Below are 25,058 nucleotides of genomic sequence, written 5' to 3'. Positions count from 1 at the left end.
TCAGGCCTCAAATACAACCACAGTGTTTGATGTGTTATTTGAGATCAGCCGATGAGAATCATATGCTGGAATAATGTGCAAATGAGTTTCAAACCATCATAAGTTTGTTCAGGAAGTAAAGCTGGTTTTACTGACGCGATCTTCACACGATGAACAAGTTTCCAGTGATGATCATCTTGTCTGTCCGCACCAGGTGAATAACAACACAAAGATTTTAATCCAAATCTGACTCAAGTCATTTTCAATCTGTTTGTTATTTTATTTTCAACATCTGAGGTAAAGTATCTCCTGCTGCTTTCAGTAGTATGGCAACAAATGTCACGTCTTCAAACTCACATTGGTAGCATTTAACAGTGAATAAAGCACATAATCAGCACCTGAGGTGATTGTGATTGTCATAGTGGTTTGTGCTGTTGTTCAGCCTTGTTCTGAAATGGAAATTTCATTAAGCAAAATAGTAAAATGTGGATAACTGTTGTTATTATTTTTGAAGATATATTTGGAGTGTGTTTGTCTGATTTTTTTTTCTGTTTGTTGTTTCTTTGCTACTTTTGGATTTTTGTTTGTTTGGCACTTGTGTATATCTTCACTGATGGGCTCCTTTTCATCTCATGGTTAGAACAAAAACTCATTTTAACGTGGAAAATATTGTTTTTATTATGTGTCGCAACATTACAAGGGTAAATAGGCTGGTCTGAAGTCACATACTTCCCTAAAATATAGTATGTGAAAAACAGCAGAGTTGTATGTCAGAATTCATAGTGTTTGAAAAACAGTAGGCGAAAGTACCCAGATGACCTACAACCTGGGAGGCTATGCTATCCCAGGATGCCACATGAGAGTCAAGTGACGAAACTGATGCGGTCAGGTCTTGAGATTAATGATAAAGGCAGATGTATTACGTACGAATTCCATTCATTCTACTCACATACATACTATTCAGAACATATTGTGTATTCAATTCAAAAGTAGCACCTACTTGAATAGTAGCCGGTTTCGGGAGCAGCCATACTGTTGGCAGTGGAAACGCAAGCTTGATCAAAGTGAGCCACACTAAACTAGGGCTGCACAATACTGATCAAATTCTTACATTGCGGTATTTTATTTTGCTGTGATATTTTGCGATATGTGTATCTTTTTGTTAGATGATTTGAAAAGCTTTATTTGGAAAGATTTGATTCATTTAGATTGACTAGAGGTGATTAAGTCTTTTTTATGCAGTGCGTCTGAATAAAATATAGTACATTGCAAGCATACATAAATACGACAGAGCACAAATAAATGATAAATAAACAATGTTTTATGTTTAACGGTATGAAATGAAACATAAAATAACATCATCATCATTGTATTAATAATTTTATCAAATAATATAAAAATAATATTTAATAATGTATTTATCTTTTAATCTTCAATTAACAATATACTCCTGCTATGTATTTATAGCGGATACACACATTGCAATTTCAATGGTCAAACGATATATTGTTCAGCCCTATACTGAACGAAACTGTATACATGATGCACTTCCATATCTGAAAATTCATAATGGGTCTTTACTTTCTCTGCAATGTTGATCAAGAATTGTCAGACAGCTAAATAATGATTGATAAAGTTATGTTTTCTCTCTCTCTCTCTCTGTTTCAGGACCTCTCTTGTTTAGACGATCAGCTGATCTTCTCCCCTCAAAATGACTCTTTATCAGAATACGCCAGTACTAACTTCCTCAATGCTGACATGGCGCCCACTGTGCCCACAATATGGGACATCAAAACACCAGCACCAGTCCAAGAGGTGAAGCTCACACCTTTAACACACTCACACACTTCTTTTCGGTTTTTGCGTTGAATGTTATTACCAGAAACCACGCCTGTGTGTGGCACGCCTTTAAAAGTCGACCTTTGTTCCTGCTCTGATAGTAAAGCATGTGATCTTTCTGTTGGCTTGAGCTTGTTTTCTTTTTTTTTTCCTTCTTCCTTCTCAGAGTTCCAACAGGTTTCAGGGTTTGAACTCCTTGGATGACATCTCAGCCATCATTAATACACCACCCATAGGCGGATATCAGGTAATGATGATGATGATGATGATGATACGAATAATAGACGTTTACAAAAAGAGTAATTAAATCATACAATATTTTATAAGTAATGTTTTTAATCACCTGAATGAACTTACTTATTAGAAAAATAATGTTAATAAAGTACATCTTTAGTAGTATTGTTAATAATTGTTATTAATTTTAATTAATAATTATATATTAATAAAATTACATATATAATATATAATTTAAATTTAAAAATGCTAATAATAATACAAGTGAATATATTATTATATTATTGTTGTTATTTTTAAATGCATTCAAATGATAAACGTTAAATAATATTAAATATCTAAATAATAAGATGAAACTATAATTAATATTATAAATAGAAATTCATTATTTTGTATTGGAAATATATATTATTAGTTTTGTTTTGGTTATAAAATAACACACCAAAACAAAAATACAGTTATTAATATAAATAGATAAATTAATGTTTATTAAGTACATCATTAGTAGTATTGTTAATATTTGTTATTATTACTATTCATATAAATGGATAAATAAATATCCGCTGTGGCAACCCAAGATTAATAAAGGGACTAAGCCGAGAGGAAAATGAATGAATGAATGATTAATAATAATAGTAGTATTTAATAATAAATAAAAATAATCTTTATTATTATTATTATTTTTTTTTTTTTAATATTTAAATGCATTAAAACGATGATGATTATAATGATGAAGATGATGATGATGATAAAAATAGACATTTACAAAAATAGTAATAAAATCATACAAATGAAAAAAGCATATTTTTCATAAGTAATGCTTTTTAATCACCTGAAAAGACTTACATAATAATAATATTATATATAATAGCAATCATTTGTATGATAAAAAATATTTAAGATAAATTAATGTTTATAAAGTACATCATTAGTAGTATTGTTTGATATCTGTTACTAATATTAATCATATATTATAATATATAAATCATATTAATATACTAATAATATATCACAATATTATAATATAATTTAAGCTAAAACTGCAATTAATAATAAAAATGAAAATATTATATTACAGTTATTATATATTTAAATGCATTTAAATTATAAATGTTAACAATGATAATAATAATATGAAACCACAATGTAAATAGAAATTCATATTTTGTATTAGAAAAATATTTTATTAACATTGTTATGGTTATAAATTAAAATATCAAAACAAGGCATTTCAATTCTGCCTTTTAAATTATTCTTGGAGTTATCTCATTTGTAGTGAAAGTTATAACACATGCTAGTATCATTTCATTTTTATGCCTGTACATTTCCTGTTTTGAGAACTGTTGCATTGAAAGTAAACTACACATTCATAATGTCTGGAACACCTTCTGTTTAATAAACATTATTTATTACTTTGTGAAGGGATAGCAATAAATACTAAAGTCAGACAGCGAAATCTCTCTTTCTGTTCTCACTCTAAACCTGTTTTCACACAGAGACCCCAAACCCAGCCTGAAGAGGAAGAGGAAGTTGACGTGGAGGAGGCAGAAGAGCTCGGTCATGTTGACACCTATGCAGACTACAAACCCTCCAAATGTGAGCCCTCCGCTTCTTCCCACACACTCTATTATTGTTATTATTATTATTACTAATGTTTTGCTCTCCGTAATTTCCATCTCAGCCAAAATAGGCATATCTCATCCAGACCGCGTGGTGGAGACCAACACCTTATCCAGCGTTCCTCCTCCAGACATCACCTACACCCTCTCCATCCCAGAAGACACCATAAAAGATGGCCTACTGTCAGCGCTGCAGCTAGAGGCCATCACATACGCCTGTCAGGTGCTCCAAAAACACACAAATCTCCTTTATACTATGACTAAAGTGTCTGGGATAATGCTGTTTTATTTTGTTGTTATTTATGTTTTATTTTGTTGTTATTTATGTAATGCACCGTTGTTTGATTTGGAGGGTGTTTGCAAACAATTTGTAAATTGTTTTGGTATTTAGTTGTTGATTTGTGTTTATCATTTTATTTTATTTATTTTATTGCTTTTTTATTTTATTCATTTATTTATGCATTTATTTATTTGTTTGTTTGTTTTTATTAGTAATATTATCATTATGTATTGTTTTATTATAATTTTTAAATAGATAATAAATTAATTGATAATATTAATTTATTGTTTTTTTTTGCTTGTTTTATTTTAGATTATTTATGTTTATTTATTCTTATCAAAAACAGTTCACTCATTGTTTCAAATGCTTATTTAATATACTGCTCATTTATTTTATATTTGGTTTATTTATTTATTTATTTAGTTCGTTTCATTTTGAGCCTATTCAGCAGTAAAACTTTTGTGACTAAAATTAATTATTACCTGTAAACTACTATCTGACATGATAATATTTTCTTAAAAAAGTATAATATTTTTAATAGGTAATGCTTTTTAATGACCTAAATGGACTTAATATATTAATAATATATTGTTTATAAATTAAAAAATGCAACCAATAATACTAAATAATATATGATTATATTGCTGTTATTACATTTAAATGCATTCAAATAATAAATGTTAATAATATATAAATAATAAGATGAAACTGTAATTAATAGAAATAGTAATTCATATTTTTCTATTAGAAAAATGTATTATTAATATTGTTATGTTCATAAATTAAAATACCAAAGCAAAAATACAATTAGTAATACAAATAGAAATATTATTTTTTTTATATTTAAATACATTCAAATAAATAATGTTAATAATAAAAATAGCAATAATTTTTCTGATAAAATTTTATTCAATATAAATCAATGTTTATAAAGTAGATTATATGTAATTATTTGTTTGTTTATTAATATTATTATTATTATGTATTGTTTTATTAATGTAACTGTTTGTAGAGTTTTTTTTATGATTGTTAAATAGATAATTATTAAATTGATAATAGTAATTAAAAAGTAATAAAAAAGTATAGTTTCTTTTTGTTTTTTATATATATATTTTTTATTTTGAGATCATTTATGTTTATTTATTCTTATCCCAGCATTTCAATCATTGTTTCATTTGTTTATTTAATATACTGCTCATTTATTTTTGTATTCAGTTTGTTTATTTATTTTGTTTGTTTGTTTCATTTTCAGTAAAACTTTGAACTGTGAGCTACTATCTGACATGATACTATATATATTTTTAATTTACGTTAATTATTCTATAAGAAAATGTTTAATTAAATTAGTTTGCTATTAAATCTGGTAAAAATTATATATTTTATTTATATTCAATTTCAATTTAACGTTTACATTCCTGTCAAACCTTTGCATACAGTCCTAATCATCATACTTTCATAATCAGACATGCTTTTTTTTCCTCATACCTCTATAATAATACATCTCTTGTTTACTTCATTCTCCAGCAACATGAAGTGATTCTGCAGAACAGCCAGCGGGCAGGTTTCCTCATCGGTGATGGCGCTGGTGTGGGCAAAGGCCGGACAGTGGCTGGCATCATTCTAGAAAACAACTTAAAGGGAAGGAAAAAAGCACTATGGTGAGAAGCATCGACATCCAGCACAACTGACCGACTTTACTGGCACACTCATAACATGATAATCCTTCATAAGATCACTGTACACATAAACACATCTATAATTATTCATACTTATTTTAAGCATTCTGTTTTCCTGGATCTTATGCTGATTTTGCACACTTTTTTTGCTTTGTTTATTTACATGCGCAAGCGTGAAATGTTACAGAAAAAACATTTTTACTGTGGAAATAAACACTATATAAGAAATATAAGTCATTGTAGAATTATTGGCTAGATTTATTTATTCAAAAATACAGTAAATGTGTAAAACTGTAAAATTGTGGACTGTTATTACAATTTAAACTGTTCTTGTTGAATGTACTTATAAATGTTATTTATTCCTGCTATTTACAGCATCATTCCTCCATTCCTCAGTGTCAGATGATCCTTCAGAAGTCATACTTTGTTCTGTTATGATCAATTATTATCGGTACTCAATCACTAATAGTAAATCTTCTAATTATCAATGTAAAAAAAACTTTTTTCTTTTTTTGCTGCTTCAAAAATATGAGGATAGGATCAGACACTGAAAACAATTTAGGAAAATTAAGCTTTAAATCGCAGGAATAAATAACATTATAAAACAAATTCACTGAGAGAACAGTCAGTGAGTATGTTTACATTAACAACTATAATTCAATTTTAATATGATTAAGACAATACTCTGATTAAGAATCTACCATGTAAACAGCGATTTTGATGACCTTAATTTAACTAAAGTCAAAATCAAACTAAACAGAAATTGAATTAAGACATGTGAAGCATTATTAAAGTGCAGTTACAGACATTTAAACACCTTAAACAAACTATTACTGTTGTGTAGGATTTTGGCCGCATTTTGCTACAGTCTACACACATGGCTGTTTGACACTATTCTCTGCACCTACAGAGGCAGTGAAGGACCACAGACACTTGCATCGTGAAATACAGAGTTTCTTTTTCCCATACAGTGTGCGGTATCAAATTCCATTAAAACAAGACTCTTCCATCAATTCAAACTCACATCCAATATCTCATTTGTCACGGGGGCATGCATGAAATATTCCTGAATGAAAGTGTGAAAGTGCCAAACTGCAGTTAAAGTTTACAAATCAAAAATGAAACAAACGAAATTACATGAAACTCCGGAGGTTAATCTAATTATGTGCTATAACGTGTGAAATGGGATCATGAAAGGAACGACAAAAGGATTAAGACAAGTAATTCAATTACTGATGTCCTTGTAAATGTAGTCAGTGTTAAAATGCACTGTTACTGTATTTACTGTTTTTTCTAGGTGAGCAAAAGCGATTTCTTGTAAAAGCTGTACAAATCTTTTTAAAGCATTAATGTAGCTACAGCCAAAATACTGAATATAGAGAATAATAAATGAGCTGTAAGTGACATGTTCAGTAGGAATATTGTTGTTTAGTTGTTGTTGTTTTTTTTGTAATTTATTGACAACTGACAAATGAAATACCCAAATTATTAAGTTTTGATTTAACTACAGCGAGCACATTTTGCTTACATTTCCATTTCTTAATAAACCGGTACAAATGGTTATTTGTGAGCTGTGCAAGTCAACATGCTCATCTAATTTTTATTAATTGCTGATCTGTCCTGCAGGTTCAGCGTCTCCAATGACCTGAAGTATGACGCAGAGAGAGATCTCCAAGACATCGGTGCAGTCAGTATACGAGTGCACGCCTTGAATAAGGTCAGTATTACTGTGCGGCTCAATATGCAGGTCATGTTGCTAGGGTTTCCTCACTTTTGGCTGTTTATATGCAGATTAAGTATGGAGACACAGCTACCTCAGAAGGGGTCCTGTTTGTGACCTACTCAGCACTGATTGGGGAGAGTCAGGCGGGCGGACAACACCGAACACGACTCAAGCAGATCCTAGACTGGTGCGAGCCTGAGTTTGATGGAGTTGTATCCTTCATTGTGGGGAAATTAGTGTATATATTATTAAATATATATATATTATTGTTTTTTATTTTACAATTTTTATTTTTCCATGTCAAAAAATGCCCCCTGTTTATTTTTTACCAATTTCTGTTTAACGGAGAGATTTTTTCACCACATTTCTAAACATAATAGTTTTAATGGCTCATTTCTAATAACTGATTTATTTTATCTTTGCCATGATGACAGACAATAATATTTGACTAGATATTTTTTAAGACACTTCTATACAGCTTACAGTGACATTTAAAGGCTTAACTAGGTTAATTAGGTTAACTAAGCAGGTTAGGGGAATTATGCAAGTTATTGTATAACGATGGTTTGTTCTGTAGTCTATCGAAAAAAATATATAGCTTGAAGGTGCTAATATTTTTGACCTTAAAATGTTTTTAAAAAAACTAAAAACTGCTTTTATTGTAGTCAAAATAAAACAAATAAGACTTTCTCAAGAAGAAAAAATATTATCAGACATACTGTAAAAATTTCCTTGCTCTGTTAAACATAATTTGGGAAATATTTAAAAAGGAAAAATTCAAAACGGAGACTAATAATTCTGACTTTAAATGTATAATAGAGAGAGAGAGATTTCATCAGGAAAGTAATTAAATATTTTATTATTATATTTAATATATTAGGTAAATATTAAGTATGTGTAAAAAACAGTAATGTTATGCATAATTATTCAACAATTTTATTACACTTTATGAAATCTCTGATAAAGTTTAAAATATATATATATATATACATATATTTTTATACATACATATATGTATATGTGTGTGTGTGTGTGTGTGTGTGTGTGTGTGTGTGTGTGTGTGTGTGTGTATATATATATATATATACATACATACATACATAATACATAGTTTTAACATTATAAATATATTTTTTTAATTAAAATTTAGTTTATATATATAGCATATATAGATATAAAAGCAAAACTTTTTTATCTAGAAAATATTAATTACTTTGATTTTATTTCATATTAAATGCTGTCTATAAGAACATATATACAAGTGTATATATTAAAGGGTATATATGAACATGAATATTTTACGTAATTATTATAAATATTTTATTACATTTTACAGAATTTACAAAACAATGCCTTGCCTTGCTTGCTATAATTTAGTACATTATTCTTTGTCACACTAAAATATTGTAGCATAATATAAACATTTATTACAGATTTATTTGGTAAAAACTTTGTATTTTACTTCTGAATAGTAAATGTTTTTAGAACCACATTAAAGTGTAAACATAAATAGTTTATTTAATTATTCAAATATTTTATTACATTTTACAGAATCTTCGATAGTTTTTTGAAACCAGCTTTGGAATATCATTTTCCTTACTACTCAGTCCATTATTCTTTGGCTCACTAAAATATTATAGTATAAGTACTACATAAGTATGTAGTATGCCGGCAGCTAGCTCTCTGCAACTCTCACATGGTCGCCCACTGAAACTAAAAAAAACTTTAAAAAATGCAACCTGGTCAGTATCTGGATGGGAGACAACATGGGAAAGCTAGGTTGCTGCTGGAAGTGGTGTTAGTGAGACCAGCTGGGAGCACTCAATAAGCAGTCTGTGTGGGTCCTAATGCCCCAGTATATTGATGAGGACTTTATACTGCTCAGTGAGCTCCCTTTTTTTGGATGAGACGTTAAACTGAGGTTCTGGCTCCCTGTGGTCTTTAAATGGGGTTTAGCCCCATCATGAACTTCTAACCATTCCCATATCATAATTGGCTTCATCACTCTGTCTCTGCTCCACCAATCAGCTGGTGTGCAGTCTGTCGCAATATGGCTGCCGTCACATCATGCAGGTGGATGCTGCACACTGGTGGTGGATGAGGAGATCCTCCCCATGTTAAAGCGCTTTGAGTGTCTAGAAATGCGCCATGTAAATGTAAGGAATTATTACTATTATTTATTATTATTATTATAATATAAAGATTTATTAAAGATTTAATTGGGAAAATGCTTTGTATTTTATTTCTGAACAGTATACCACATTAAAGAATATAAATTAATCAGAAAACTATTAAATTCTTAATACTTCTTTAGGGCTCTGTTTCTAGAACATTTTTTAAAATCTTTCGAAAGCATAATTATGATTGTGAACAACAAAACTGATTTAACCCTTGACTACGGGCAACTATTAGATTATATTTGATGAATGCCACAAAGCCAAAAACGCAACGTCCACAAAGATGGGCAAAGCCGTGCTGGATCTCCAGAACAAGTTGCCATTGGCCAGAGTGGTGTATGCCAGTGCCACAGGTGCGTCTCTACCACATTCACTTTAAAAATCCCCATCACTACAGCAAAAAACCAATGCTAAATAAAAGACCCTGTGCTCATCAGGTGCCTCGGAGCCAAAGAACATGATCTACATGAGCCGTCTGGGGATTTGGGGAGAAGGAACTCCTTTCCGGACCTTCGACGACTTTCTCCACACCATTGAGAAGAGGTTTGTGGAGAACGATCAACTTAAACTGCCAATATGAATATGATTTGATGAATTTTGATTGAATTGAGGATTCAGCCTTATTAAGCTTATCATATCGGCCCATTCAAACGTAACTATGCTAAAATTATTATATATTATTTATAAAACAAGCTGTTAGCTAAAAAAGCCAAGTGTTTTTTGTCACTGTAATAGTATTAAAATGTATACATTTTTGACATCTGATAACTTTATTTTTATTAATGTCTGTTAAATGTTTACATTTCTCCTCTTAAACCATGTGACTTTCTGTAAGGAAAATACTAGACAAATTATTTCATTTAGTTTTTGGACAATCAGTTTTTTTTCATTCGAGCTGCAGAAAACCCAGCGAGCAATTTTTGTTTTTTAAAGATGTCTAATAGTTGTCTGATAGACGTCTAAACACAGTCATCTTGGCTAAAACAAGGCTAAATTTAAGCTGTCATTGAAAATCTAATAGACGTTTAAGAACAGGCCAGAACTAGACTAGTTCTCAAATAAACAGAAATGAATGACTGCACATATAAAGTCTGTCTAATCTGTCTATTTGACCACCAGTCTAGTTTTGGGCTATTCTTAGATGTCTATTAGATTTTCACTGACAGCCCAAGTTTAGCCTTGCTTTAACCAAGCTGTCTACATTTAGATGTTTATTAGATGTCTATTAAACACAAAACTGTTTGCTGGAAACTTAAAGTGTACACTTAAAGTTTGGCAATCGTTGATTTGGTTCTAATTTTATTGACGATTATGTAATATTATTATATGTGTGTATTGTATCATTTGTAATTGAATATTGTTAATTTTGTAACAACATCCAGGGACTGCAGATGGAAATTGGCATAACTCTGGCACAACATGTCATGTTGTACCTCATTGTACAATAAATTAAATAGTAATAATGATATCAATTGGCAGGGGTGTCGGGGCAATGGAGATCGTGGCCATGGATATGAAGGTCAGCGGGATGTACATCGCTCGCCAGCTCAGCTTCTCAGGAGTCTCGTTCCGCATCGAAGAGATCAGCTTGGATAACGATTTCAAGCTTGTGTACAACAAAGCTGCTAAACTTGTGAGTTATGAGAAGAATTTCTGCAATCTAAGCTATCTTATGTTCATAAAGTAACTGGCAAGTCCCGTTGATCAGTGGACTTTTTTAAGGCTTAACGCACACATTTATTTTCAATTTAGGGCATTCTTAATGAACAAAAGTACAAAAACACTAACTAACCCAAGCTATTTGACTGTTCATTAAAAATTCCAGTATTATATTAAGCACAAGACACGTCACAAAGGTGCAATCCCTACAAAAAAAAGTTGTTTTACGTAAAGATTATGTACAGGGACTCATTGTCAAGCATCAAAACAGCAAAAAAATTCATTCAAATTGAATAAAAGTACATTTTTGGATGAATATTTATATATAAATAGACTGGAAAGTTCATCCAAAATGACATGTCTGCTCATGTCAATGTCTGTTCCTCACAGAATGCTGTTATATGGCATTAGAAGACATTAAATAGAGTGCAATAGTAGTGAGAACCCCTTTAACAATACTTTAAAAGCACATTTAAATGCCTATTTCCCATTTACTTTAGTTACATTGATATTGTATATTGGTTTGAACCAATCCCTACATACACACACATCTTCTTATGTAGATTATAATGGCATACTGACCATATCGCGATTAAATGTTGGCACGTGTAAACATAATTCTTCAATCAATGTAATTCAGTTAAGCTCATAATAGTAATGATAATCGCATTAATCTATGTGGCACACAATCAAACTCCAGTTTGATCACATTAATACTACTCTAAACCAAGCAGTGTTGGCCCACAATCAACACCGTTTGCTGTGCAATCTCTGCTCCACATCTGCAGAGAGCAGAGAGAGCAAAAAACACAACCAGTATTGCAATGTTTATCACTTCGATTATCCTTTCAATAAGTGAAAATGTGAATGGAAATGTTATGCAAAGATTAAACATCAGCCAGTAGCACACCTACTTTATACGCTTACTGGAAATAATCATATTTTTGGTGTACATGTAAATATAGAGTGTGTGGGCGAGTAAAGAATGACCAGACTGACATGTTTTTGGTTAACTGTATCTGTAAATTCAGAAAGTGTACAAATTTGTGGCTGACACTTATCTCCTCTGCAGTGGGCGGAAGCTTTGCGGGTGTTCATGCAGGCCGCCGATGAACTCTGCATGAGCTCCAGAAAGTCACTGTGGGGTCAGTTTTGGTCGTCCCACCAACGTTTCTTTAAATACCTCTGCATCGCCGCCAAGGTGCGCTGCCTGGTGGAACTGGCCAAAAAGGAGTTGGAGGCAGGGAAGGTAAGTCATATTTAGGAGCTTTTTAGGGGTTATTCACACTAAATGTTTTTTTCTATCTCGCCGTGATACTTTTTTTTAATTGTTTTCCTTTTTAAATGTGTTTGATGGACTTGCATGACCGTTACGCTTTTGCCGTAAGCGCTGCACCTAAAGGGTCACGAAACACCAAAACACATTTTTTGAGATGTTTACAGTCATATATGTGTCCCAAGTTGCTAAAAACACTATTAGGACACAATATATTAAGATAAATTTTAAAGCTCCGTCATGGCGATGACATTCTTGTGTAAATTACACCATGGAGACTGGATGTCTGTAGCGGCGGGTACAAAATGACGTCTTTGAGGTTTCATAATTAATTCATCAGAAAGACTTGGGTCCAACCAATCAGCAAGCTCTATTGTAAATGAGGTGCAACTTCATTAATATGCATTATAGCTTCGAAGACTAGAAGTTTCTACCTGTTACAGTTTTCAGACGGCAGAGAGAAGTCACATTGTGTTGCCAACCGCAATTCAAACAAGTGGAAGAAGAAGAATTGTTCGGAGACATGGGTCGTCAGTGTTGCGTTTATAAATGTCCCGCAATGAAGGTTTTGTTTCCATTTTCTCGTGATTAGGGCACCGCTCGTTTGTGAACCCACATTTGTGGATTACAGTGATTTGCTAACACGCGACAACAATATATTTGTAAGGAACTTTTTTTACACAAGAGCTTTTTGCATCTGGAAATGGTGTAATCCGGATTTGCCACTCGTCTCCTTTTAAAAAAAGATGTGGCTCCAGTTCATGTTAATTGTCTGGTCTCTACAGATTTTGTAAGTGTGTGATCAGTGCAGAGCCAAAGTTAGTAAAGGTGCTTTCACACCTAGACTTTTGTTTCGGAACCTGTCTCGTTAGTGCAGTTTGTTTGGCATATGTGAATCCACCTACGGATCCGCGCCAAATCAATCGATCCGAGATCGCCTAAATGAGGTGGTCACATATCGATTGAAATGAGCTATGGAGCAGATCGATTGTAGTGAGAAAGCGATATGATCAGAGCCCGGTTATATCACAGTGTATTATGTATATGTAATAGTGAAGAGAAAATTATAAGTAGGGTGGGAGGTCATTCAACAGACATACCAGTCTCCCAGAAGTTTCTGGAGTCTCCCACAAATGCACAGACTCCCGGATGCCCGCCAACAAATGATAATCTCCCAGAAATCGGGCGTCTCCCTCCCAGTCCTTAAATACGTCGGGCACAATTCTCACCCCTCCTCACCACATCCCTCCTCGCTCTTTAGACACGTCTTGTGCACCTTGTCAAAAACCACCCACCGACAGCTGAGCGAGACTCTGCAAAATAAACCGTGAAACTCTGACCAATGTGAGGAGAGTTTACTCACACGTGACTTATTTTAGCTCTTTTGGTCCGTTTACAAACTTTGCCGTGTGAAAGCAAACCGCACCAAGAGCAAAGAGCAACAACGTAACAATTTGAATCCCTGTTTCGGAACAACTGAATCAATTCCCAGGTGTGAAATCACCCTGAGTATTGTCAGCAGTACTCTTTCAGTTTTTAAAGACATACCTTAGTCAAAATGATTCATCTACTAAGTTTGCAGTACGTTAATATCACTACAATATTATAGACTGATAGATCCGCTGTAAATGCTGCTCTCCAAATGTAAACATGTAAACACCCTAATCAAACTATTACCGTCTTGTAGGATTTTTGCCGGGTATGATTTTCTCCACATTTTGTGACAGAATAATAGCACGCTCATGTCCTGAAACTCCCCTTTTTATGCAAACCCTTCCCTCCTTCGCCACTCGACACTTCCACCTAATCAAACCTGGACTCACCCACTCTCCTGACTTTTTTAACTAGAGGTGTGAAAACACCCTGCGAAGACAGGGGAGTTTCGTGGCCCTTTAAGATGCAATATTAAGCTGTGTCACACATCAACATCAGGTGACCCATCAGACAAACTCAAAGGTGGCACAATCATGTTACGCTTCTGTTTAAAGCAGCTTGTATGTCTGACAACTGCAACAGGCTGGAGGAGTTAAAAAAAAAATCCCAGCATGCTGCAAATCGCATATTCTGACAAAAAGATGTGCTCTGTGTGGATAGCCTCTTAAGTGTCTCTAATGACAGATTGTTTGCTGCTGTAGACATTTTACACTTGTTTTTCTTCTCTCTAGTGTGTCGTAATAGGGCTTCAGTCAACAGGTGAGGCTCGAACCAGAGAAGTCCTCGACGAAAACGATGGACACTTGGATCGATTTGTGTCTGCTGCTGAGTAAGTGAAATTTGGGCATCAAATCTCTCAGATTATCTTAAAAACATCTTGAATTGTGTTCAGAAGATAAAGAACCATGGGGGAGTGAATAAATGAGGACGGAATTCAAATGTCTGGGTGATCTGACACTCTTTAAATATCCAGCCACCTTATGACTACTCCTTTCCAAAGTTTCACAATGATAGAAAGGTTTCTCAATATTTGTGTTGCTGTGGTCACCTTGCAATCCATGTATCATTCTGAAACCTGTGAGTAAGTGTTTGCTGATAAGAACCACTTCCTTGAGCCCATCAGGCACAGAAGCACTTTTTTCAGAAGTGGCATTTTCTGGCTTAACACAATGTGTGTTTGTGTGCTCCTCAGGGGTGTTTTTCAGTCTCTGGTCTTCAAACACTTTCCGTCAGAGAAGCAGATGAGAGAAAAAGGAGCGGGGAATAAGAGGAAACGTGAGTAGAGTCACACTGTTGATTCATCGATTATGAATTGTCCATCTTTAAGCCTTTAATCGATTGATTGGACAATCGATTGCAGGTAAGCCACGGGCCAGGCAATCAAAGCAACCGCGACAAGGCACCGACATAGCAGTGATCAACATCAGTGATGACAGCAGCACTGAGTCAGACGTAATGGACAGCGACTCCAACTCTTCACCTGACTCAATTCAGGACAATAACGATGATGTCATCTTCGTTGATCAAACCAGCTATCAAAAGGGTATGCTGACTGTTTTGTATATTATCTCCATTTAGCCTGAAGATCTTAAGTAGGTTACAGCACCTTTGATGTCAGTTTATGCAATCAGTTTTCATCTCATACATCCTTAGCACGGTTAGAGGACATGAAACAAGGGCTTCTCAACAAGATCGCCGAGCTGGGGAAAGAACTACCTCTCAACACATTGGATGAGCTCATTGACAAATTTGGAGGGCCAGAAAAAGTATCAGAGGTCAGTATTTATGCATTCATTCACTGCAAAAAAAGACCAGTTACCATACAATTTACCTAGGCTTTAGTACAAAAAATCCTAAAATACCTATTATAACACTTACTCAAATGCAAGGTATTTTATCTAATTATTTTAAAACTAGAAAAGTAAATCTTTTTAAACTGTTTTTATTTATTTATTTATTTATTTTTTGTAAAAAGTTCTTAAAACTACAGTTACTAAAAAAGGAAAAGTCCTCCTAATTTAAGAATTGTTATTGTATTCTCCTAAAATGAGCCAAAGCATTTAAATTTAAACTTATCCAACTTACACTCACCAGCCACTTTATTAGGTACACCATACTAGAGCCAGGACCACCTTTTGCCTTCAGAACTGCTTTAATCCTTTGTGACATAGATTCAACAAGATACTGGAAATATATCTTTTGATCCATATTGACATGATAACATCCCGCAGTTGCAGGAAATTTGTCGGCTGCACATCCATGATGATTATAATCTCCCATTCCACCACATCCCAAAGGTGCTCTGTTGGATTGAGATCTGGTGACTGTAGAGTCCAGCTGAGTACAGTAAATTCATTGTCATGTTCAAGAAATCAGCCTGAGATAATTAGCTCATTATGACATGGCGCATAATCCTGCTGGAAGTAGTCATCAGAAGATGGTTGGCTACTAATAAGTGTGGACATGTGTGGACATAAAGTGATGGACATGGTCAACAAAATACTCATGTGGGTTGTGGCATTGCCACGATGCTCAATTGGTACTAAGGGGCCCAAAGTGTGCCAAAAAATATCCCCCACACCATTACACCACCAGCCTGAACTGTTGATACAAGGCAGGATGGATCCATGCTTTCATGTTGTTGATGCCAAATTCTGACCCTACCATACAAATATCGAGCAGAACTCGGGAATCATCAGAACAAACAATGTTTTTCCAATCTTCTATTGTCCAATTTTGGTGATCCTGTACAAACTTTAGCCTCAGTTTCCTGTTCTTAGCTGACAATAGTGGCACCCGGTGTGGTCTTCTGCTGCTGTAGCCCATCTGCCTCAAGGCTCGACGTGTTATGCATTCAGAAATGCTGTTCTGCATACCTCTGTTGTAACGAGTGGTTATTTGAGTTACTGTTGCCTTTCTATCAGCTGAAACCACTCTGGCCATTCTCCTCTAGGCATTTGCACCCCCACAGAACTGCCGCTCACTGGATATTTTCTTTCTTTTTCATCATTGTCTGTAAACCCTACAGATGGTTGTGCATGAAAGTTCCAGTATATCAGCAGGTTCAGAAATACTCCAGTCTGTGTGGCACCAACAACCATGCCACGTTCAAAGTCACTTAAATCACCTTTGTTCCCCATTCTGATGCTCAGTTTGAACTGCAGCAGATCATCTTGACCATGTCTACATGCCTAAATGCATTGAGTTGCTGCCATGTGATTGGGTGATTTGAAATTTGCTTTAACAAGCAGTTGGACAGGTGTACCTAATAAAGTATTATTTACATTATTTATTTAAATTAAGACAAAATTACTACTTGTTGTTTTTCAAAATACTAAAGCTTATCACAACAAAAAATAAGACGACTTTTTTGAACAACAACTAACTTTTTTAATGGGGAAACTCAAGTTATTGCAGCTTAGATAAAGTCTTAAAAATACAAGGCTGGTCCTAAATTATATTTCTGATTGGAATCAAGCTTAATTTGCCAGCAAAATACTTAACTTTAAGCTTTAATGAGGAAAAAGTTGAAAAAAATATAATTAATCTTAAAATAATCATAACATTCAAATACAATCTGATCTCGCATCACAAGCTATGCTTCCATCCAAAGATGCGAATAAAATGTCTGCTCAATATTGCATAAAAGATGTGTGACCCACAAGTCAAAAAGAGAACTTTAGTTGGGTAAAAGTGTTTCAAGCGTAGTTTATGCGCATCTTTCTTTATTAAATAAAAAGTTTATCCTACTCAGTTATGTGCATACGTTTTTTATGCAAATTTTCAAAACTTATGCGCATCTTGGCTTTTCCTTCAACCGTTTTTTATGTGCATATCCAAAATGCACATAAAAATAGGTGGATGCAAACACAGCTACATTGAATTCTTAAAACAAGATAAATAAGATTTTTTGGCCACAGATAAGATTGTAACTCTTGACTAGATCGAGTTTTTCCAGTGTTGTAACCCTCCGAGGGTAGTTAGTTCTTGAAAAAATAAATAAACAAGCACTAAAGATGCATTGTTTATGTGCCCAGATGACAGGACGGAAAGGCCGAGTGGTACGTCGACCTGATGGCAGTGTCCAATATGAGTCCCGTGCTGAGCAAGGCCACACCATCGACCAAATCAACATCAAAGAGAAAGATCGGTTCATGAATGGCGAGAAGGTGAGACTCAATGAAGGAATCTGAAGCTTTTAGGTTCTGATTTCATTGGTGTATCTAGAAACACAATTTGCCCTACTCGTTTCAGTTGGTAGCTATCATATCTGAAGCAGCCAGTTCAGGGATTTCACTTCAGGCTGACAGAAGAGTTAAGAACCAGTGCCGAAGGGTTCACATGACCCTGGAGTTGCCTTGGAGTGCAGACAGAGCCATCCAGCAGTTTGGTGAGTAGCATGCATACCTATAAAATTTGTGGCCATGCACCAGTTATTTTGACTACTCTAAGTAGGACAGTCTTTAGATTAGACTGCAATGCTTTGATGCTGTTAAAAGTGTCTACACCCCCTGTCTACACCCCCAGTCCAATGTAGCAACAATAATTCCACCTGCATCAATCAGGCACAACCTCTAACCTTGCCATCAAAGCTCTCTTACTATAATGAGTGTCATCATACCACAAATACTAACTCACTCTGTTCCTCAGGGCGCACACATCGTTCCAACCAAGTCAATGCACCAGAGTACATCTTCCTTATCTCCGAATTGGCAGGCGAGCGACGTTTTGCATCTATCGTGGCGAAGAGGCTGGAGAGCCTGGTGCGTCCCTGAACTGCTGATTAGCTCTTAACCATTTCATTTATTTTGCAAATATACATATTCAAACAAGTTCTTTGGTGCTGACTTTTCATTTGCATTTTAATAGGGAGCTTTGACTCATGGTGACAGGAGAGCCACAGAGTCTAGAGACCTGAGCAAATACAACTTTGAAAATAAAGTAAGTAACTGTTTCACATAACACAGAGTAAAACACATGTCATTGACTAACACATTGTTTTGGCTGTTCCTCACAGTACGGTACCAAAGCTCTTGATAAGATCACCAAAACCATCCTTGGTCAAACTGAAAGCAAGGTACCTCCTCCAAAGGACTATCCTGGTGGAGAAGCCATGTTTTTCAGAGGTAAAAGGGCTCTGTTTGTCCATTACTCTCTTAAGATGTGCATTAGCTAGAACCTTAATCTCACCAAAGCTTTTGATGACTCCTTAGATATGAAGTATGGTATGATGGATGTAGGCATGCTGTGCAGTCAGTCCCGCTTGGGCATCAACATTGAAAAAGGTGAGCCTTCTGTTACATTTTTTGCTAAGTGCTCGCATCCACATCTTCTCTCTGACTTTGTGATTCCTCTTTGTGTCAGACTGCAATATCACCAAGTTCCTCAACCGGATACTGGGTCTTGAGGTGCACAAACAGAACTCCCTCTTCCAGTACTTCACGGACAATTTCGACTACTTGATTGAAATGGACAAAAAAGTGGGCAATTATGATCTGGGAATACTGGGTAAGCAGAGCTTCTTCTGGTGGTGTGGTACTTTTAACTTGGATCAATAGTTTTACGTGACAGCCAAGTATCTGCTTTCTTTTAGATCTGGCTCCAGGTAATGATCAGATCTATGAAGAGACGCAGGAAAAGTTTCTGACAGCGGGAAACCCTCAAGATGGTCAAGTTGTCCTGTATAAGGTTCGTCTTTTTTGAAACGTGTGAAAGTTAAAAACTTACCAAGCTGCGGTGATATTTTCATGTAGAGTTTCACACAAAATAGCTTTTTAATGAGCACAGTAAACATGCCCAAGGCACTGGAGTTTCATGTGTTATGCATGCTGCAAACACGATAATAATCCCTTCCACAAGCGGAAAGCTTATTTTGACGGCTTACGCAATAAGAACTGGTTTCCCAGCCGGTTTACCAGTCAAGTAGTTTTTTGACCGACAGTAAACGGCACTTCAAGAACTTTCTCTTTTGCTTAGATTTTGGATCCACTCACAGCCTGAACATGTTGGGCACTTGTCCAATCATTGTGGACAGTTTGATAAACTTTACCTTTGTTTTGTTGCACAGATAAGTGTTGATAGAGGCATGCCTTGGTCAGAGGCTCTCGAAAAGTTTGAAACCCTCACCAAACCTGATGAAGGCTTCTACATGTCCTATAGAGTGAGTATTTGGATGAAAGGGAAAGAATTATCTCATCTTTTCAAAATTTGCATGTAGTTTCCTTTTACTAATAAGGGAAAGATGCTTCCTTGGAAGAACCTTCCTGTTCAGGGGTGAAGCAGGGTTCATGTGTCATTAGAGTTCTTTCATATTTGTCTGATGTTGACTCTGGTGATGAACATGTTGGTGCCTGTCTTTACAGTTGAGAAGTAACCACCCATGTGTGCTGCTAGCCGTGCAGGGCAAGGAACGCAACATGATCCTCTACAAACCAAACATTGGCAAGCAACTCCAACCAGAAAGCATTGATAAACTCCAACAAAAATACCGGAAGGTGTGTTCAAGCTCATCAACGTAACCTAATGTAACATTCTCCAAATAAAATGAGAGGACTCTCTTATGCTAGTAACCCTCCTTGATGTTGTAGTAGTAGTAGTAGTAAAAATGCCTCTGCTGCCATCTAGTGAACATTATGGGTCTAAGATGCTGATGTTTTCTACACTTGCTTCAGGTCACTCCAGCGGATGTACAGGACAGCTGGGAAAACCAGTTCAATTTCTCGTTAAGAAAATGCAGCCATGCTAACCAGTAAGTAAAAGAAAACCAGGCTTCTGTCTTGGTACTAGCCAAACTGAATGTTTACCAAACGGATAAATGTTTCCTGCAGGTATGGGAGGTGCAAGAGGATAGACGATGGTCAGGAGTGTACAATGGGCACTCGATTGCGTCAGTACCACATGTTATGTGGCGCTCTGCTTCGTGTGTGGAAACGTGTGTCTGATATTGTTGCTGATATCACCAGCTCAAGTATCCTCCAGATTGTCCGTCTAAAGACCAAAGACAGTAACAAACAAGTTGGTGAGTAAACCAGTTGATATTACAGTTTTGTTTTTGCAGTTTTTACCTTTATAAGGACAGGACTATATTTAGACAAGAAGCAAAGCTGGAATTAGACAAAAGTCCACAACCCAGGAGTCAAAGTCACGACTCCCAAAGTGCAGTGGCACTATTTGTTGGAGCACTGTCCACAAGGCTATTCGCGCCAACATGTTGACTTGACTTTAGGTCTTCCTGACTAGTGGAATATTATCCTCTTTACAGACAACTAAAAGGTTATAGGTTCTTTTACCAGAAACTGTGCAAAGGAATTCAGCATCTCCTAATCGATGTTCCCTGTTTTACTTAGGTATAAAAATCCCAGAGACCTGCATAACAAAAGTGCGTCAGGAGTTGTTGAGAATGGACTCTGAGGTGAAGCAGCGACGTAGAGAGAAGGAGCAGAAAGCGCTGGAGCAGCAAGCGCTGGAGCAGCAAGCGTTGGAGCAGCGTCAGGCTGAGGAGCATCAGAGGCTCATGGCGCAGCAACAGCATCAAGAGCTTTTCTCGAATTTGTTCAACCAGTCTTTAGCAGCTACCAGCCTGACAACTCCGTACATCTCCTTCCCCTCGTTCCCTTCTGTACCAAACCCTTTGGAAGAAATCCTGGACCTGACGATTCGCAATTCTTCACCCTCCTCCTCCCAAGCTGCTCTGGATGTAGACAACTTCTCCAGGCCAACCGAACCTTTAGTGGATAACTTTAACTTTGAAGAATTTATTCAAGAGCAACCGCGGCAGGAGAGCCAGCCCGTAGAGGGAAGCACCTCAGTGCAACACAATGACCTGTTAGACATATTGCTGCCTTTTAACTCATTCATAACAACAACACCTACCCAGACTGTCCCTGCATCTCCCTCCTCAGATGCATCTTCATCTGTACCCATGGTTGTGTCAAGTTCCTTCTCTTCCTCCTTGTCCCACTTCACTCCCTCAATCACCCCATCCTCATCGTCTTCCTTATTATCGCAAGTCTCTCTCCCCCCTACAGACCAGCAGATGCTCTCATTACCCAACGGACACAGCCGCTCTGAAGCCAATATAAATGCACGGGAGGTGTTGAACAGCATGCTGCGAGGTGGACCAGAAGTACGCCAATCCGTCATTCAGTACCAACAACCAGAATGAGACACCTCAAGTCAAGACTCTCCTGTAAATGCACACACTCAGGGCCATAGTCGGACCACTTGCCGGCGTCCTGCTCCACCACTGGCTTCACAAGGTGGAGGAAGTTCAATCCCTACAAAGTTTTGTCTCCATACACCCTGACAGAAGCTCTCAGTTTTAGCATCATCAGTTTTATACACCATCGCTTTAAATAGTATTAATTTACCAAAGATCATTTAAGTTATATCAATCCATCAGACAGTATATTGTGCGTAAGCTCCTTAAGATTGAGTGTGTAGGAATTATAAGACGCTTGAGGTAACACTTTTGTTCCTCGCTGGAGGAACCCTTTGGAGAACCTGGCACATCTTTAAAGGTGCCTCTGAGATATTCAATGTGTATTTTAAATGCCTCAAAGACTTTCTTTTATAATGAGTTCACTGGAGAAACTGTTTTAGAGTCAGACAGGACATATTTGTAGGTTCCTCAGAGAACATTCCTGGCTTTCTTCATTGTGTAGTGTGCCTAAAGGTTCTTTAAAGGATTCTGCCAATTGGACGTCCTGAGGAATCCCAAATGAAGCCTCGAGTGTCTTACTTTCTATACCAAAGGTTTTTAGGTCACAGATTCACACATATTCCTAAATTTGACTTCAGATATGCTAGACATACTACAACGTGCATTTCGGTGATGAGTTTAAACTCAGACAATCATCAGCTTTACATTTCCATGACAAACTTCTATTAGACAAAACACTTTTCCTGAGGAGCAAGAGAACAGGCTACTGTCGAAATGTGCCTTCGGAATATAAAAGTGGAATGTAGACATACTCACATTGTTCACGTGCAGATGTTTTTAATGTATTTATTGCCTTTATTTATCAGGCCTTGAAACAATTGTGCTAGTAGGAGAGCTTAACTACCTACAGATCACTTACCTGTGCAGCTGTCTCTCTTTTGTTCTGAAACAGAACTGTCTAATCCTGCTGTGCCCCCTCTCGCAATGTAAAAAGACAAAGCGGTAACATCTATTAGCTGACTTCATCCTCGATTTTTTTTTTTTCCTTTGGAATCCAATGTGTAAAACTAAAACATTCGAATAGAGCATTCGATACAATGTGAAATGCATCCAGGGTACAGTCAAGAAAGGGCAATACATTTTGATCTAGTTGAATTCAAGCCCTTTATTTAATAGGTTAAAAATAATAATAATATATATATTGTATTTTAAATCCGTCTAACGTGTATACGAATTACTTGATTATTTGTATTTAATTTTAAAGGGACATGTTTATTATTTGTTTCTGTTTTATGTTATTGATGCAGTAATCATTTTAACAGTTCCAAACAAAACTAAATTTGACGAAATGATATCGCTGTTATCTTTCTGCTGCACTGAGTCGTTGAATATTTAGTTGTTTTTTTCCTATTCCTTATGCAATTATACAATCCTAAAGATGTCCACTGCAATATCCAGAACTGAAAGTCAAATATTCATGCTTTAAGGTGTCAAAACCACTCCCTATCTCAGGATGAAATTTATGAACAATTCAAAATGTTTGTTTATTATGAATACAAATATATATATCATTTTAAATCAGATGTATGCCATGTTTAACGTATGCGTTAAAGGAAGGTTCTTCTATGTAAAATCCTGTCAGTGACACAGATCAAATATTATTTATTTATCCATCGTTGCTTATCGTCTGCACAGACTTCTTTCATTCTGTTCATCAAGGGAAAATCTTTGACACATTTGCACTTGAAAACATTTGCGTGATATCAGTAGTTTTTTCCTCCACACTCAGTGTGTGTAGTTCCCATTGTGTTGAATGAAATTCAAGCGTTTGGTTATTTTAGAGAATCTAATAGTTGTGTGTTCCAGGTATCTCAGTGCCTCTCATAGAAAAGACTTGCATTTTAAGCACTATACAATGAGGCCATTTAAATTGGGCAAAGTCGAAGTTAACCTCTGTTACTAACTAGAAATGCATTCGTCTTGCTCTGTGTGTGATTTGCACTAAAATGTGCATAACTGTGTTTCTGTCTGGTGTGTGATCCAGTTCTGCTACGTTTGTTCGCTCAAGGCTCTTTTTGGGAATGTAAACATCTATTCATTGGCTTGGCTTTTATATCAGTATGGCTTTTATGTAATTTATTGCTATGGAAAGAAAACGTGCTACTGAGTGTATGTATCTCCAAACGTTTTATTCCCGTGTTCTTATTGGTTATGCTTTTGTTATGCTTTTCTATAGGCTTATTTATGATTAAGATCCTGTTGTAAATATTGCAAAAGCAAACTGTGCCTTTCGACTGTTTCTTAAAGAAATTGTTTTCTACACATATCTAAAGAAAGGAACTTATTACAGTTTGTTGTTAACAAAAAAATAAAATGTTCAGATTCCTGATTTTGTGTTGTGCTTTTGATGATTTTTTGTTGTGTTTAGATGTTTGCGAACAGTGTTGGGAAAAGTTACTTTTGAAAGTAATGCGTTACAATATTGAGTTACTCCCCAAAAAGAAACTAGTTGCGTTACTTAATCACTTTTAAGGTAAGTAATGTGTTATGTTACTTTTGAGTAATTTTACTTTCCCTTACCTTTGCTGAACTTGTTTTCTTTCAGAACTTTATTTTTATTTTAATGGAAGAGCTCTGCTATTAACAACACACTGTACAACCTTAATTTACATTTTAAAAACATAAAAAAAATGTTAAAAAAAAAAAAAAAAATATATATATATATATATATATATATATATATATATATATATATATATATATATATATATATATATATATGAGCAATATCACACGAGTAGCAGTCTGATATGGCTGTATATCAGCACTGGTGGGAGGCGTGCGATGGCACGAGGTCGCAGTCCGAGTTTACGGCATAATTGTGCATATAAAAACAAAATCAAACACGGAGAGTTTCAAAGACCCTTTTGTATGTGGAACTACTTTCTTCCACATTGGATTCAAATCATAAGCTGACAGTTAAACAGTTGAGCGTGCATCT

General features: G+C 35.4%; 1 protein-coding gene across 3 annotated transcripts in view; it reads left to right on the top strand.

Moving 5' to 3' along the window:
• sbno2b (strawberry notch homolog 2b) overlaps positions 1-24,446 on the top strand; it is an 89,051-nt gene extending 64,605 nt beyond the window's left edge. For all 3 annotated transcript variants that reach the window (NM_001423267.1, XM_009296338.4, XM_009296339.5), the window contains 28 exons: positions 1,648-1,794; positions 1,985-2,065; positions 3,549-3,648; positions 3,734-3,894; positions 5,476-5,609; positions 7,254-7,344; positions 7,419-7,562; positions 9,763-9,880; positions 9,965-10,070; positions 11,007-11,160; positions 12,259-12,435; positions 14,628-14,725; positions 15,089-15,171; positions 15,257-15,439; positions 15,550-15,671; positions 17,934-18,065; positions 18,151-18,286; positions 18,547-18,659; positions 18,766-18,837; positions 18,914-19,022; positions 19,110-19,181; positions 19,261-19,404; positions 19,490-19,584; positions 19,964-20,056; positions 20,259-20,390; positions 20,568-20,644; positions 20,724-20,914; positions 21,243-24,446. In NM_001423267.1, coding sequence (NP_001410196.1) covers positions 1,648-1,794; positions 1,985-2,065; positions 3,549-3,648; positions 3,734-3,894; positions 5,476-5,609; positions 7,254-7,344; positions 7,419-7,562; positions 9,763-9,880; positions 9,965-10,070; positions 11,007-11,160; positions 12,259-12,435; positions 14,628-14,725; positions 15,089-15,171; positions 15,257-15,439; positions 15,550-15,671; positions 17,934-18,065; positions 18,151-18,286; positions 18,547-18,659; positions 18,766-18,837; positions 18,914-19,022; positions 19,110-19,181; positions 19,261-19,404; positions 19,490-19,584; positions 19,964-20,056; positions 20,259-20,390; positions 20,568-20,644; positions 20,724-20,914; positions 21,243-22,060 — 4,083 coding nt within the window. In that variant the 3' untranslated portion in view covers positions 22,061-24,446. The remainder of the gene's footprint in view (positions 1-1,647; positions 1,795-1,984; positions 2,066-3,548; positions 3,649-3,733; positions 3,895-5,475; positions 5,610-7,253; positions 7,345-7,418; positions 7,563-9,762; positions 9,881-9,964; positions 10,071-11,006; positions 11,161-12,258; positions 12,436-14,627; positions 14,726-15,088; positions 15,172-15,256; positions 15,440-15,549; positions 15,672-17,933; positions 18,066-18,150; positions 18,287-18,546; positions 18,660-18,765; positions 18,838-18,913; positions 19,023-19,109; positions 19,182-19,260; positions 19,405-19,489; positions 19,585-19,963; positions 20,057-20,258; positions 20,391-20,567; positions 20,645-20,723; positions 20,915-21,242) is intronic.
• The last annotated feature ends 612 nt before the right edge of the window (positions 24,447-25,058 follow it).

Source organism: Danio rerio, chromosome 22 (genome assembly GCF_049306965.1).
Source record: "Danio rerio strain Tuebingen ecotype United States chromosome 22, GRCz12tu, whole genome shotgun sequence".
NCBI lineage: Eukaryota > Metazoa > Chordata > Actinopteri > Cypriniformes > Danionidae > Danio > Danio rerio.
This window is presented reverse-complemented; position numbering and strand designations above follow the sequence as displayed.